This window comes from Vanellus vanellus, assembly GCF_965231255.1.
Source record: "Vanellus vanellus genome assembly, chromosome: 1".
Lineage (NCBI taxonomy): Eukaryota > Metazoa > Chordata > Aves > Charadriiformes > Charadriidae > Vanellus > Vanellus vanellus.
The window spans coordinates 153,322,170-153,338,047 of record NC_138905.1 but is presented as its reverse complement, the minus strand read 5'-3'; the positions used below and the strand labels follow the sequence as shown (position 1 = coordinate 153,338,047).

Sequence of the window (15,878 nt, the reverse complement as noted above, 5' to 3'; positions counted from 1 at the left end):
ACTTGAGAAAAGAGGCTGACACCCACTTTGCTACAACCTCCTTTCGTGTACCTGTAGAGAACGATACGGTCTCCCTTCAGCCTCCTTTTCTCCAGGCTAAACAATCCCACTTCCCTCAGCTGCTCCTCATAGAGCTCTAGACACTTCACCTTCGTGGGATTGCTGACCAAAGACGCATAACGGCCTCCCTTGACCTACTAGCCATACTCTTGTTCTTGCAACCCAGGATACTGGGACCACCTTTGGTACCTGGATACAGTTTCCTCATTCTCAGTGTACTGCCCAACAAAACCCTGAAATTCTTTTCAGCAGCAACACACTCCCCAGCTTGTATTGAGTCCCTCTCTCCCACATGAAGAAATTTGCATCTGTCTTTGTTGAACTTCAAAGGGTTTCTGTCAGCCTGTTCCTCACACCTGTCTAGATCCCTCTGAATAGAATCTCTGCCCTCATGTCTATTGACTAGTTCCCAATTAGGAATAATGACAGAACTTGACGAATGTGCATTCCATCATTTTTTTTTTCTTTTCTTCTTTTCTTTTTTTTTTTATTCAGAGTTGGAAGGGACCTCTCGAGATCATCTAGTCCAACTCCCCTGCCAAAGCAGGATTGCCTAGAGCACATTACTCAGGACTGCATCCAGGCGGGTCTTGAAAATCTCCAGAGAAGGGGACTCCACAACCTCCCTGGGCAGCCTGTGCCAGTGCTGTGTCACCCTCACTGTAAAGAAGTTTTTCCGTGTATTTGAACAGAACTTCCTATGTTCTAACTTGTGCCCATTGCCCCTCGTCCTGTCACTGGGAACCATTGAAAAGAGCCTGGCTCCATCCTCCTTCAACCCACCCTTTAGATACTTGTAAGCATTAATAAGGTCTCCCCTCAGCCTTCTCTTCTCCAGGCTAGAGAGTCCCAGCTCTCTCAGCCTTTCCTCATAAGGCAGATGCTCCAAGCCCTTAATCATCTTAGTTGCCCTTCGCTGGACTCGCTCCAGCAGTTCCCTGTCCCTTTTGAACTGGGGAGCCCAGAACTGGACACAGTATTCCAGTTGTGGCCTCACCAGTGCAGAGTAGAGGGGGAGAATGACCTCCTTCGACCTACTGGCCACACTCTTCCCTATGCAGCCGAGGATTCCATTGGCCTTTTTGGCGACAAGGGCACATTGCTGGGTCATGGATAATTTACTGTCTGCTAGGACCCCCAGATCCTTCTCGTCAGAACTACTTCCCAGCAGGTCACTGTCATCATTCTCCAGGTCATTGTCAAAGTTAAACAGGACAGGTCCCAGCATAGACCCCTTTGGTACTCGATTTGTTATTGGCATCTAGTACAAGCCATTAATCTCTACTCAGAGTCAAACCATGAAACTATTTTTTTTCATTATTTTTTAAGTACCCATTCAGTTTTTTTACCCATTTAGATTGTAAGTTCTCAGTGCAGATACAAGGGTACTGTGAGAAAACTTCAAAAGCATTCCTGAAGCCAAGATCAGTGACATCCACTGTTCTCCTCTCATCCACAACTCCAACTGTTTTATCATGGCAGGTGATCAGATTAATCAGACACAATTTACTCTTGGTGAATTGATGCTGACTGTCATCAGCTCCTGTTTTGTGTGCCCGGAGACATGCTCCAATAGGACTCGCTCCCAGGCTATTGTTAGCTTATGTCTTTATCACTTAAGGACTTTCTAACTGATCCCCAATGTAACGTACTTTGAAAAATTCATAATGATTTATGTTTTGTCTCAGCAACACATTGTTTGATACATTTGATGCCAGATCTAACAGATTTAAAAATACCACCCAGTAGAAAGGAATCGCCTTATTTTCTTTTGACAGCAGCTGCACAGTTCTGTTACTAGAACCTGACATTTCTTGATTTGGGTACTCAACTGCACTGGCACAGTTTCATTTGCCAAACATACTTGTGCAAGTAAATAGCAATATATATCCAGGCTAGGCTTTAAAAGGAAAGTATTTTCTGAAAGTTAACCTTTTATAAGTGTAGTACTATTCTTACCTTATAGCTTTCAGCTCCTTGAATGACATCTTTCATTGAAGCAGACAACTGATCTTTTTCTGATCGAACCAACTCCAATTCTTCCCTCAGCATCTGCATCTTTTTAATAAGAAGTGTGTCATTAAAACAGAACCCCACACACAGAATGTTCTTCATATTAAAAAGCAGTAAGGGTACCTCTTTTCGGCTGACATCTAATTCTTTCTTTGCTTTCACAGCAACCACCTTAATTTTATTTAGCTTCTCTCCTTTTTCTGCAGATTCTTTTTCCAGTCTTCCTAAAATAAATAAGAAAGTGAAAAAATATGCCTCTCCTCTCCCCCAAGAAATGAAATAAAATTCAATTAGAACACAAATACAGCATAACTTCAAAACAAAACAAAATATAAAGCAGGGGGAGACATTCAAATGTTTCACTCAGTTAAGCATTTAAATTTAATTTGAAGCTAAACCATCCAGCTGCACAGACAGCTTAGGGACAATCTTTCCCTGTTTCAGAGGCTTCCATCACAGTTAACATTAAGAGCTATATTCCTGTCTACTTCTACATACAATTGTAACAACTCGGAAGCATTGTCTTCCTAATGTGTTGGGATAACTACAATGAGGCAACAGTAGTTTTGACAGTGTTGCTTTCTTCTCCTCTTGGCAGCCTTAGGGATTCTTATTGACACAATTATTTCCCATATTTAAAAAATAAAGATGAAATCCACTACACTGTTTATAGTCAAATGTACACAGGAAGAAAAAACCTTAAGAAATACCAAATGATAACTGACTTCAGACTGCTAACAATCTTTTAAATCCCTAATGTGAGGAATATTGTAGGAAGCCGCATTGATATCTACTTCCCCTCCTTCCTTGGCTTGTAGGAAATACAGGAAAATTATGCAGAGAAAGAAAAACTAATAAACCAAAACCCCCAAACGGTTTATATAAAGAAGAACAATGGGAAAGATACCAATTTTTTCTTGAAGCTCTGCTACTGAAGGCTGTTGGTCAGTTTTCTCAGTCACTGTCTCCATTAAATTCTGTATTATAAACAAAGACATAAGAAGTATTACAAAAATTTCTTTGTGATATCTTTTTTTCCCCTAACAAGCCACCAGAAGTTTCAGCTACAGCTGGACTGTGTCTACATTCTTACTACCAAGAAAGTCCTTAGGTGCAATTTTGTATCAGTTTGGTAACTGAAAAGCATACTTATGTTGAAAGGAAAACATTCCAACCTTTTAACAGCTGCTTTCCATCCTGTCCAAGGACAAAAAATGGGAGACCATTAATTCTGCAGCTGTCAGTTTTACATAACCACCAATTCCCAGGACCTGAAGTCAGGAGTAGCTAATGCAGAGCAAGGAGCAGTTTTGTTTGAGATGGAGCCACAGAAAGTTAGAGGTGAAAGATTATGAGGTAGGTCAGTTAGTCCATCTAGTTAAATGATCACTTTGAGGTGTATTGATAGGAAGAGAGGTTCAAGTACAGCAACTTTTGTCAAAATAGCATTATGATTGGGTTTGTTTCATTGGTTTTTTTCTGGGGGGAGGGAGGGGATTTTGAGGTGCTAGGAAACTCAAACACGTGCTTTCTGGAAAGGAAACTCACTTTCAGGCCAAGGAAAAAAAAAGAGAGAGAATTGAAAGTATTTTTTGAACCTTAATTCTGAAGACTTTAGAGGTTTAGTCTGTATACTTCAATAACAAAATATAACCTTTAGAGAACTCAGTTCGTCTTTCACTTTTCTAAGTTCAGTTTCCTTTTGTTCCAGAATGAAATTTAATTCGTCTTGTTTTTCTGATCCTTTTTGCTGTTCTTGTATTTGACTTTCATAAAAAGCAAGTTTTTGAGTGATCTCTGCAATATTAGCTAAAGGATCTTGATTTTCAATCCTTGCTTTTTCACTGGCATTCTTCAGCTCCTGGATATCATGTTGAAGTGCTTCTTTTTCAGACAACACTCCTTCCAATTCTTCTCTCAAGAGATCTTTTTCTTTTTCAAAATCCTGAATCAGGGATCTATGTTCTGTATATTGAGCTGCATTTTCTTCCTCTAGTCTCTCAACTTCCCGTTGCAAATGAAGAACTTTCTCCTCATTCTGTAAAGCAAGGCATAGCTCTTCTTTCATTTTTGCCAAGCATTCATTCACAATTTGTAACAAGTTAAGAGAATCATATTCCTCATTAGAATCTGAAACGCTGGACCCCACTTGCTCAAGTGAGTGGTACAGCTGAGCTCTTACAAGGGATCTGTGTGCTTGTTCATTTTCAAGTAATGTTGATATATGGTCTTTTTCTGCAGTCATCATTTGTAGTTTCTTTTCTAAGTTTTCAGACTGCTCTTTCAACACTAACCAACCATCTTTTTCAGATCTAATCTTTTCCAGGTCTTCACTTAATTCACCTTTTTCCTGAATGATTTTCTTATTTTCGTCACGAAGAGTATATACTTCAGATAAAAGGTTCTCTCTCTCACGCACCAGAGATTCAATCTGGTTTTCCAGTTGCTCTAGCGTTTGAGCATTTTCACTCTTCCTAGTTAAACCTTCATTCAGTCTCCCTGTTAATTCCTCCACTTTTTTCTTCAGGTCGCTATTGTACTGGTTAGCAACATCTACTTCGTGCTGAAGTTCCTGAACTTTTCCTTGTTCTTGCTTGCATCTTTCCTGAAGGGTTTCTCTCTCTTCATCCAAGCATTTTACTTCATTTAAAATATCCTTATTTTGATCAGTAAGAGCAATGATCTTCTCTTCTAGTTCTTTCATAGCAGTCTCTTTTTGCTCAATGGAGCTTGTTATCATGTTATTCTCCTCCTGAAGACTAACAATTTTACATTTAAGTTCTTCTATCTCTAGCTGATTAGATGACAATTTTTCTGTTTCTTCCCGGAGGCGATTCACAGTTTCAAGAAGAACATCCTTTTCACTGAAAGCAGCTCGGAGTTTCTGTTGCAGTTCACTGACATCAGAAGCTTGCTGTTGTTTCATTGACTCAAACTCCTGGCTGATCTTTCCAGCAGATTCCCCTAGCTCAGTCTGTAGAGTTTCCATTGTTTCTCTCAGGCTATTATAATTGGACACTGCTTCTTCTTTCTCCTGAGTTAGCTTTTCAAGTTGCTCTCTAAGTTCCTGCATTTCAAAAACTAATGCCATTTTTTCTTTTTCAGAACTAGATAACAAAGTTTCATTCAGTTCAGAAATTTCTCTTTTATGTTGCTCTTTCAGAGTTTGAGTCTCTAACTTATGCTCTTTTACAGTGGTTTCACAGTGCTGTCTTGCTGCTTGAAGCTCCAATTTTAATTTTTCGATTACACAACAGTAATCTTCTTTAGTAAGCTGCAATTCATTTATCTTAAAGTCCAAGTCTTCCCGCTCATGGAAGTACTCATCCTTTATGCGATGGATTTCCTCTTCCAGTTTTAGTTTAACATTACTCATGTAAGTTAACTCATCTTTTAGTATGCTATGTTGGGACTGGAGCTCTTCTAAACTGTACTCCAGGTGCCTAACCTTTTCTTCCATTTTAGCTTCTACACAAGGTTCTTCTTGTGTATCTACAACATCTACCTTGTTTTCATTTTTATTTAAGACTTCTCTCAGCTGCTCTACGTCACAGTCACACTGGTCAGTACGAGCACACATTTCATCCTTTCCATTTTTCTCTTTTATTAAGTGCTCCTCTGCCAAATTGTGCTGTAACTGATTTATCTGATTTTGCTTTTCTTCATTTTCTTTATATGATACTTCAATCCGATGCATCAACTCTGACACCTCTTCCTGATGGGCAATTTTTAATTTTTTAAGCTCTTCGTTCAGATTTTTTATTTCATTGCGGTAACACTGAGAGTTGCTTTTAATAGTTTCTTGCAGGTTTGTCACTTCTTTGTTTTTGTCCTCATTCACAGCTTCCAACTGCTTGCTCAGACACAAAATTTGCTCCTCATAAGTAGATTTAATTCTTTGGACATCATCTTGTAATCTTTTAACTTCTTTTTGACTATCACTGTGACATTCAATCTGTTCCACCATCCCCATCCGTTTCTTTGCTTGTTCCTCTAATTCCATTTTCAGCTTTGTTAAGTCCTCATTGTGTTTGCATTGTGCATTTGCTAATTCACTCTTCAGAGATTTTATTTCTTTCAGAGAGTCAATACTTGATTGTTCCAGTTGCTTCTGCAATTCTTCTGTCTTAGTTACCGCAGCCTAAACAAACAAGCAAGTTATTAAATACTGGTAATTTAGCACACAATTTCCAAATAAACTGTTTACAATAGTGAATTAAAAGATTTAGGGGTCCTTAGTTTTAAAAATTGCTATAGTTTTTAAATATCTAACTATATTAGGACAACTCAATTCAGAAGACACTGCAGATAGTACAAAAATGGTCACAGAATGACAAAGGAAAACTAACTCTTAAATTGTGTTTACAAGCATAATTTCACAAAATGGTCATGAGAGACTTCAGCTTTAGCAACTATTCTGATAATGTATTACAGAATGAATTACTTTTAGTGCATCAAATTCAAGTACCTGGAATATAACAATGTTCATCAACTGCAAGCGATTCATACTTCACTTTATTATTAATTGAGATTACTGACACAATATTGATGCCTTGGCTGACAGGGTCCTTCCTATGACTATCCGAATGTAAATGTCATATTTCCATTGGAAAGACGGAGCTAACTGATTAAAGCCATCACATAGGGTGACAGAGCACTGGAACAGGCTGCCCAGGGAGGTTGTGGAGTCCCCTTCCCTGGAGATTTTCAAGACCCGCCTGGATGCAGTCCTGAGTAATGTGCTCTAGGCAATCCTGCTTTAGCAGGAGAGTTGGACTAGATGATCTCTAGAGGTCCCTTCCAACTCTGATAATTCTGTGATTCTGTGATTCTGTGATATGTAGGCTATTAATATGCATACTGAATTCTTTTTGAACAGCTTTGGATCTAGCTGGTGCATATAAGAACTTTATATTTATTGTTAGTCCTACAAAAACTATAAATTAGGGGGTATAGAGAAAATATGCTTTAACATATGAAACCTTTAGATTTTTTTTTTAAGGTACAACAGAACACAGGTAAGTGAAGAAAAAGATTCAAATGAAAATGAAATACACAACAAGCAAAACTAGAAAATAAAGATAAACATAATTCTGAAATATTTTACTAATGTCCTATGGCTTATTTCAGTACCTCTGCTTCTTGCTTTATTTGAATATTTTCTTTTTTCAGCGCCACACACTGCTGCTGACTTTCAGCTTTTTCCAGAAGTACAACATCCAGTCTTTCTGTGAGAGCCTAATTTTAAGGGAGAAAGATCACTGAAATAAGGGTTTCTTAACAACAGAAGCCTAAACAATTTTTGCAAACCATAGGACGTCACATATCGATCATGACTTTTTTTTGTCAATTAAACAGATCAGTCTGATTTTAAAAGTTACTTTCAGCCCAAATATGACAGATATGGAATATGTAGACTAAAACAATGATGTTGAGTACTAGGTTCTGTTCAAAATCATATTTCTGACGAGCTAATTTTTTTTATCACCAGGTGGTGGTAGATGAGCTTCACTTCTGTAGAAAAGAAATCCCCATCCAAATTATTAAGAACAATTTTCCAGTTGATAAATACCTCCTCGCTACCAATTTTCACTTTCATATGCCATCTATGACTCTTACTTTGAGAAAGACAGATGTTCTTTCCACTTAAAAAAAATCCAGTTACTTTCCTAAAAGTATTTCATGTGACACGCAACTTTAATTGTGTGTTTCTGATCTCATCAAACGACCGTCTCAGAAGTTTTCTAAATGGCTGAAGTCTTTCCACAGTGGTCATCCTAAAAATAAACAAAAGCCTGTCTAACCAGCTACACAAGGAAAAAGCCTTGCTGAAGAAATTGTGCTGTTTTGTACTATTCCTCACAGAACTAATAGTGTTTTCTGAGAAGTGGGGTAAGGACGTGGGGGGACGAGGAAAAAAAAAAAAGAGCTTCTAGGAAGTGTCTTGAAATTCTGAAAATTGATTACATTCAATTTGAATAACAGTTTTAAAGCTATTTACCAAATAATTTCTGTAGATATATTTCAGCTAACATTGTGTAATACATTAGAAACCCATTATATATTCCTACCTGAATAATATCATCAGCTCCTCCACCAGCTGCTTTAGATCTGAGTTCTTCAATCTCTTTCTCTAGTTCTTAAAAAAGTATAGAAATTTCACAGCATGAATTGATGCTCCATCACAATAGCAAATTACTAGTAAATCCAGTGCCTAACAACACTTCTATTCAAATCAGACACATCTTTTACTTAGTCAGGTTTTGCTTGTTACTGAGTAATGGAAAGACAACAAACAATCAGTCCTACTTCTCCAGTCCTGACATTTAGCAGGGTTTCCTGAGGAAACAAAGCTTCCTTGTTTGGGTAGAGGGACAACAGATAAGAATTCTTTTGATGATTGTCATACCTTCTATTTCATGAACAATTTAAGCCAAAGAAAAGATACTCAGTTCCTACTGGTTCTCTAAAAATAGGCAGCAGGCAGAAGAACAAGATCTTATGAACAACCCCTCTGAGGGAAAGCCCAGTATAGCCCAATCCTATCCTTACTGTTTCACTGGGCAGCTACCAGCAGTCAGTGTAACTGTAACTCCAAACAAGGGGAAGTGACCAAGTACTGGGCCACTGGAGGAAAAGGGACAGGAGCGAAGAGAAGGACAGCACATAACAGCACAGATTTATAGAGGATACTTCTAGGTGGTTAACACAAAAGTGTGTTTCATCTATTTTACAATTTCTTGTTAAAAAAGTAAATGACCAAATATAAAAAAAGCTATTTTAAAGAAGCCATAGTCTACAACAGTACTTATTACAGAAAAATCTATCAGAGACATTCCCCTCCCATCTACTTTCTGAAAAGCAACAAGTATCCCTGCAACTGACACAGGAAACAGACAAGTCCCACGCCAACTACAACTAGGCTACATTGTTCTATCATGCCATACCGCCAGATCAAAATTAATTTCATACCTGACAAAAGCAAGGCTTCTTTTACTTCCCTTACTTGCTTTAAGGATTTCAGTCCTTATCCTCCCACAAAAAAAAAAAAAAATAGTGGAATTGCAGAAAAAAATATAGGATATTTGCCTGGAATTAAAATCTGTCTAGCAAAAATATGCAGTGATATTAGGAAAGGTCAGATAGTACCAAGCATTAAAGCAGAAATTGTTCTCTTTCCAGTAAGGTACCTGTACATCTTGACTTTACTTTCTGTATAAGCATCACTTGCTTTTTTGCAAACTTGATGAGATCTTCTTTGGGCAATGTGTCCAGCTGTAAAAAAGTACATATTAGAAAAAACAGCTTTCTCTAACCCAGAGGTAAACAGAAAACAGGGCATTGTAGCATCCAACTTCCACGAAGTTAAGTTTAGGGTAAGAAACTGTCTTACTACACATTTGGAAGAACAATAACAGTTCAAATTACTGCTGTTCTGTTATCCAATTCTGTTATATCAAGAGCAATAACAGAAACTACTCCTAATCCTGTACTTTTCCAAAATAATTCTAGAGCACATAACCGGGCGGCACCAGTTAGACAGGAAACCTCAGCTGGGAAGGGTACAATTCAGTAATATAATTTGAACAACGTTTTGAAAATGGTGTGCTGACCTAACACTGACATTGTTTAAATTTGTTTCCAACATATGCAAAGAAGTCTATGTACATTATGAAAGAGACTACTGCCAAAACTGGATGCTACCAATATTATCAAACATTGTAACAGGAAATGAACATATCAGTAAGAGATTTTTCCAAAACACTGTTTATAAATCAATTTTTCAAGAAGTCCAGAAGACAGGAAACTGTTTAAAAATACCTTTGTCTTCCTATTAGTCACAGCTTGCACACTAAGCTGTAACACTTTCAACTACTGCTATCCAAATAAATTAGATTTGTGAGGCCTGATTACCTTTGATTTGCCTGATCCTGGTGTGACAGAAGACGCCACCATCTCTTGCCCAGCATCTTGAACCTACAACAAGGTAAAGCACACCCTGCAGTAACTGAACTTTTTAATGTAAGACTACCAATGGTACTTACTGAAAGTCTGCAAACACTGAGAATAACTGAATATAGTGAGAGATCAAGAAAAAAATTAAAAATATATCTGTAGAACTAATCAGAAGGATAACGGGAAAAAAAACTGATAGAGATCTATCGAGAGTAGTGCAATACAACAGCAGAATAGGAAATTCCAAACAAAAAAACCCTGATTTCCAAACCAGTATGATCTTATGATTCCATAACTGAATTGACATCTAGACTGATACATTGCTGAAAAATCATTTTATTTACAAGGCATGACTCACTATCTTGTTCTTAAAAACCCATTAAAACAAGGCTTGAACGAAAAAAAGCTTGTAGAGAAGTAGCAGTTAAATCAAACTTTGAGAACTTTTTGAACTACATCATCTTTCTTAAACACACTGGTTCTTGCTAGAATTATTGGCCCAACAAATATATTTGAAGAGACTCTGCAAAGCCAGGGCTCTTTTGAACAAAATATAACCCTCTCCCCACCTCCGTTTTTTTTTTGTTTTGCCTTTTTTTTTTTTTTTTTTTAAACGCACTGGTTAGCACTAGAAGTGCAGGCCTGACAAACTTATCTATAAAGGCTCTACAAATTCTGGGTTCCCTACTCCTAACATACATGCATAACGCCTTCTACTGTAAACTTCCACAGAGCTAATCAGGGAGACTCTATGTTACTTTACAGTGGTTTATATGAGATATGCTTACCTATACTCAGGAACATGAGGAAACATACATAACTAAGACGGGGCAAAGGAAAAAGGAACAGACACTTCCAATATATTAAGGGCAGCATTTACAAGCTTTGACCTTTACCTTGCCTTTTCCTTCATATTATCATATGTGTATAAAAGTGAAGTGGTATATATATACATATTTGTATTTTTATATGTCTAGGTGTTTGTGCGTATGTCTATGTATACACACATACCTTCATTTCTATTTTGCTACTCTCTTGATTACGACAAAAAAGTCCCTTATAATAGAAACTAAGGAAAAAACAAACTCGATCTAAACACTACTGGAATGGAGAAACACTAACAATTTAGAGAGAACAGCTGGTACAGATAATAAGAAAGGTCATCATTAGAAATATGAGTTCAAGTACAGATCAAGGACAAAGTTATCTCTCTGTTTTTCTTGAGATGGCAAAAGCAAACGTACTAGAAAATAATTTGCCCGTTAAACATAAATACAGCATTTAAAAAAATAAACAAAACTATAAAGTTTCAGATTTTCTGGTATGCAGGACTTTGTCAACATTTATATTCTCAATATTTCAGCACTGCAATTAGCAAAACACTTGCTACAAGCAGTAGGTTTACACAGTATAATTACGAACAACAAACTGTATGTACTGTGTAGAAAGTGATAGCACATATCTCACCAGACTACCGTAAGGTCAGATGAATGTATACATCACTTTTACTCTCCTTTAAGCTAACACACAGAGACACAGAACTGCATGTCATGTAATACAGTGTATCCAGTTTTGCTATGCTCGTAACAGAAACCAAAAGCAGCTTGTGTAGAGGGCTTCGCCCGTTTGAATTAGAAAAATGAGGAAGATGAGTTAATAAAAAACCTCTAAACTTTGCACACAAGCTGTGACCCAGCAGATAGTAAGTAAACTGCTAAGCACAACACTGGGTCCTGCAAGTATTCGCAAGTTTCTATTCTACCATTCTGAAACCAAAGTATGCTTCCATACTTTTATATATATATATATATACACACACACACATACGCTTTTTTTTTTTTCATTTAGAGCCTACTTTACCTATACTAAGGTGCCTCCAAGCCACAGCTTAGCATGCTCCATGCATTGTAATTGCTTCCTACCCCTTACTTTTGCAATAGCTTATACCCTTATAAAGCCTAACCAGTGCAGAAACGCAACACATCAGACTTCGAGGCGACCCCGTGGCGGTAACGACCATAACGAAGAGCGGTTTCCTGAGCAGCGTGCAACTTTTAGGCATGCCCAACTCTGACCGCTCCAAGTCACATTAAAATACGTTTTGAGCTGCGATCGCTTCAGCGAACGGGGGCACCGAACCTCTATTAGAACGGCTGCAGCTCACATACCCCCACCCGCCACGCTGGCTACGGGCACCAACCGGCGGCCGGGCCCTGAGGCGAGCGGCGCCGCCCGTCAGGCGCGACCAACGGTCGCGCCTGACGGGCGGCGCCGCTCCCCTCAGGACTGACAGGGCTGGTGGAGCGCCGTCCCCCCTCCGGGCCCCCCCTTCAACGGCTCCGCGTCCCCGTTACCTCCATGGCGAAGCCGGCTGGCTGCCGGAGCAGGGAGATGGCGGCACCGCCGCAGCCGCTGTCAGCGCCGTTACCTCCTGCCCGACCCACTTCCGCCTCCGTCATCCCCCCACCCGCCGCGTAACGTAAACGCACCGAACCGGCTGAGGGAACGTCCGTCACCTGAGCCCCGCCCCTCCCCTCCTCGGCGCTCGGCCCCGCCCCCTGGCGCGCGGCGCCGGCGGTTGAGCGCCTCAGCGGCGCGCAGTGGGCGGGAAGGGCGGGCTGCGGTAGGGCCCTACCGAGGGAACGTCGCCTGACAGGAATTCTGCTGTGGCCGGGCCCTCCGTCTAATAAAAACGGCACAGGGGAAAGGGGTACGGCTACAACACGGCTGTACCCCACCTTTTCCTGTCCCTGAAGGGCTCCTGAGGGGTACGCGCTGCTGCAGCGGCACCTGAGGGTGCGGGGAGACTGGTGTTAGGCAAGTGCGTCTCTCACTGTAACGATAAGGAGAATAGGAGGTGAACAGTTATATGCTCAGGCTGGTACTTCAGGATTTAGGATCCTCTCTTTAATATCTCGATAGAAGCACAGAGGGATTAAGTTATTTATCAAAAGTCGGCTATGAAGGACTGTACCAGAGCAAATAGCAGAAGCCAGATATTAAGGCTTGTAGTTCTGTTTGTTTGTTTTTTTTTTTAATTAACAGATTTTTATCACCATGTGGGTAGGTGTTTGAGGGGAGCAATACCTGCTATAAAGTGCACACATTTTTTTATTGCAATCGTGCATGCACTTTGATAATGCTTGAATTATTTTTTACATTTTGTGATAAGTAATTGACTTTTTAATGAGAAGTTGCCTGGGAGAAACAATTTAGGCATATTATTCTATTTACAGATCACCGGCTAAATATTGAGTGTCACTGAGTTAATTATGGTATCATGAGAGAATCTCTGTTATTTTGATAGAAAAAGAGAGTCATGTTAGTCACAATGCTGCTCTTGGAAGAATAAATTGCATTTTTCCAAGTCTACTTATTGTCATTTTAAAATTCAAATGACAGATAGTGACAAAAGGCAGAAAGGTTCTTCACATATACCTCAGGAATTATTTTTGTTTTTTCCTCCAGTGCATTCTCTGTACATTATTTATTGTATATTGCAATCTATACAGATAGATAACTGCAGGAGGAGCATATGGTTCCATGCTTTCAGAGAGGCTGCTGGCAAGGAGCAGATCTCCCTAAAGAAAACGCAAGAAGCTGTTTTTCCAGTACTTCTATTATTATACTTTTTAGAAGCCCCACAGGGCACCAAACAGATTAATTCTTTCTTTCCTCATCTATTTTGGCAGACTCTGAATGGGGTACCTGGGCCTGCACTGCTATGGTCTAACATGGGAGTTTCACACAATTTCAAGAAGAGCATTTCTAGATACAGTCCTTCCAAAACCATCCAGCTTTTGACCCTAAACTATGCCATACTGCACTGCATTGTCCTCCCAGGTCATTCTGCGATTGAAGTTGGAAGGCTGGAGAGAACACTATAGGAAAACTTACCACTTTTTTTTTTTTTTTTTTTTTTTTTCAAAAACCCCAGAGAAAACAATGTTTCATCTAAATTCGTTCTTTCCTTCTATCCCCAGAAAATATGTGTTGTGATCCAACTCTTGGGTCACCTCATGACTGAGCCTATGAGGAAATTGATTTTGGAGATTGTCCAAGGCAGACGCACAAAGGGAGTTCAAATGTGTTTGTACTGAAGGCAACGAACTGCCGGCTCACTCATCACCGGCTTTCTGAAATGAACCCATTCTGCCTAGGGAGCGCCCAGCCCCTGGTACAGCTCCCTGATCCTGTGAGCTACGTATTTGACAGAGACAGGCCAATTCTCACCTCCTGCGTCCCTCCATTTTGTGCAAACGAATGTAGGTATATTTTACTCTTGAGATTGACTTAACAGTCTTTCATTCTGGTCTGGAATTGCGACAGCGGTTGCAAAGCATCCTGGTTATGGAATGGTAGAAGAATGAAAAAGGTTTCTAGAGTACCTAGAAGAAAAAAGAATGAGGATTTTGACTGTTGATTGTTTCTGTTTGTTACAATAAAGTATAAGTTGCTCCATATTTTGTGGGAAAAAATGTCGATTCATACCTGCAAGAGTCTTACATAATTTTATTAAACAGTTTATGAATTGTACATCTTACCTATCCAGAAGGAGCAGTAGGATGATATATATTGCATGCAGCTAATTTGGGACAAGATAAGTGAGAAAACCAAGAATAATTTATGTGCTCCGTATATTCTATAATTTTGTTATCGTTGTAAAAGATAATTAGTTAATCTTTTTAAATAGCATTGTTCATATAAAACAAGATTGCCAAGACATTTATGGGATGTGTTGGGACAGAGCATGACAAACTCTGCCTCCTGCTTTCATTGAGAGGCCAAGTCCCATGGGGCTGTGATTAGCCCTTACATCAAGGCAGCCCACAAATGCTTGTTCACTATCATTGGAATTACTAGACCTGATGGAATTTTCTGAAGAGCACAGAATGAGAAAATTACTGTAATTTTGCAACTGAGGAATGTGTTTTCAGCATGCAAGAGATGATGCTTTAAATACTTGCCCCTGTAGAATCTGCCTTTCCAACAGGTTCTGAAGATCACAAACTCTTTTGCTTACAAGCCGTGCTCGGCCCATCAGCATTCTTGCTTTGAGCTACTTTTGTGGCCTTTCTCCATGCCAAATTAGTCTAAAGGAAAGCAGGGTATGACTTTACAGTATGTTAACTATTCTTTTCTGTTTGGGAACTTAAAGTATTCTCCCTGCCCTGTGCAAATGAACCACAAATTCTGTGGCTGACTGTGGCCATTTTGTTGGGTTGAGTTCAGGTTCAGGAGGTTCCCACTGGGGTGGAAGGGTAGAGGCTACACGTATGGTGAAAAAGTTAAGAAAGCGTGAAAGGGGAGTCTAAGCTGAATGTTTATATGGGATGCAAATAGGATGCAAAGGCACTACTGCTCTTCATGTTTATCTCAATACTACTTAGCACATGAAGGATTCGGTTAGGTATTAAAAAAAAAGAAGTTGTATTCATAGTCTCTAATTCTGGTCTTGAATAGTAATAGGAAACAGGTGAGAAATTTGGTGTTCTCTTACTCCCCTGCAAAGCCCACCAAGACTGTTGAAAGATTAGCGTGAAACAAACAAGGAAACTAACAGTTTGTTTGAGCACTTAGGGTTGGGTCTGGCTATAAAAGGCTGTTCCATTGTTAACAGGATATGAAAGCTCTTTCAATTGCACGCAGAGATAATAGTAAATGTAGGTCAGTGAAGGTTATTCATACAACAAGAAGTTACTGTGAATCGAGGCCCAATTTTAACAATTAGAAAAATATATTAGTTACCTTCATTTTTAGGTGTCTAACCTAAGAGTCTACCTATACCTATGTTGCCTGTACCACAGCAGGATCCAGTGTGGCTTGCTTTTGACATCATCTCTCTCTCT

The 15,878-nt window shown here is 39.3% G+C and overlaps 1 protein-coding gene across 1 annotated transcript in view; it reads right to left on the bottom strand.

The window, feature by feature from the left end:
- Positions 1-12,488, bottom strand: part of GCC2 (GRIP and coiled-coil domain containing 2) — a gene marked incomplete at its 5' end in the record, with an annotated part of 30,266 nt that extends 17,778 nt beyond the window's left edge. Inside the window, 9 exons of the mRNA XM_082487993.1 lie at positions 2,020-2,118; positions 2,197-2,297; positions 2,981-3,050; positions 3,728-6,214; positions 7,207-7,311; positions 8,145-8,212; positions 9,264-9,348; positions 9,988-10,050; positions 12,384-12,488. Of these exons, the coding sequence (XP_082344119.1) occupies positions 2,020-2,118; positions 2,197-2,297; positions 2,981-3,050; positions 3,728-6,214; positions 7,207-7,311; positions 8,145-8,212; positions 9,264-9,348; positions 9,988-10,050; positions 12,384-12,488 (3,183 nt within the window). The remainder of the gene's footprint in view (positions 1-2,019; positions 2,119-2,196; positions 2,298-2,980; positions 3,051-3,727; positions 6,215-7,206; positions 7,312-8,144; positions 8,213-9,263; positions 9,349-9,987; positions 10,051-12,383) is intronic.
- Positions 12,489-15,878: the final 3,390 nt, after the last annotated feature.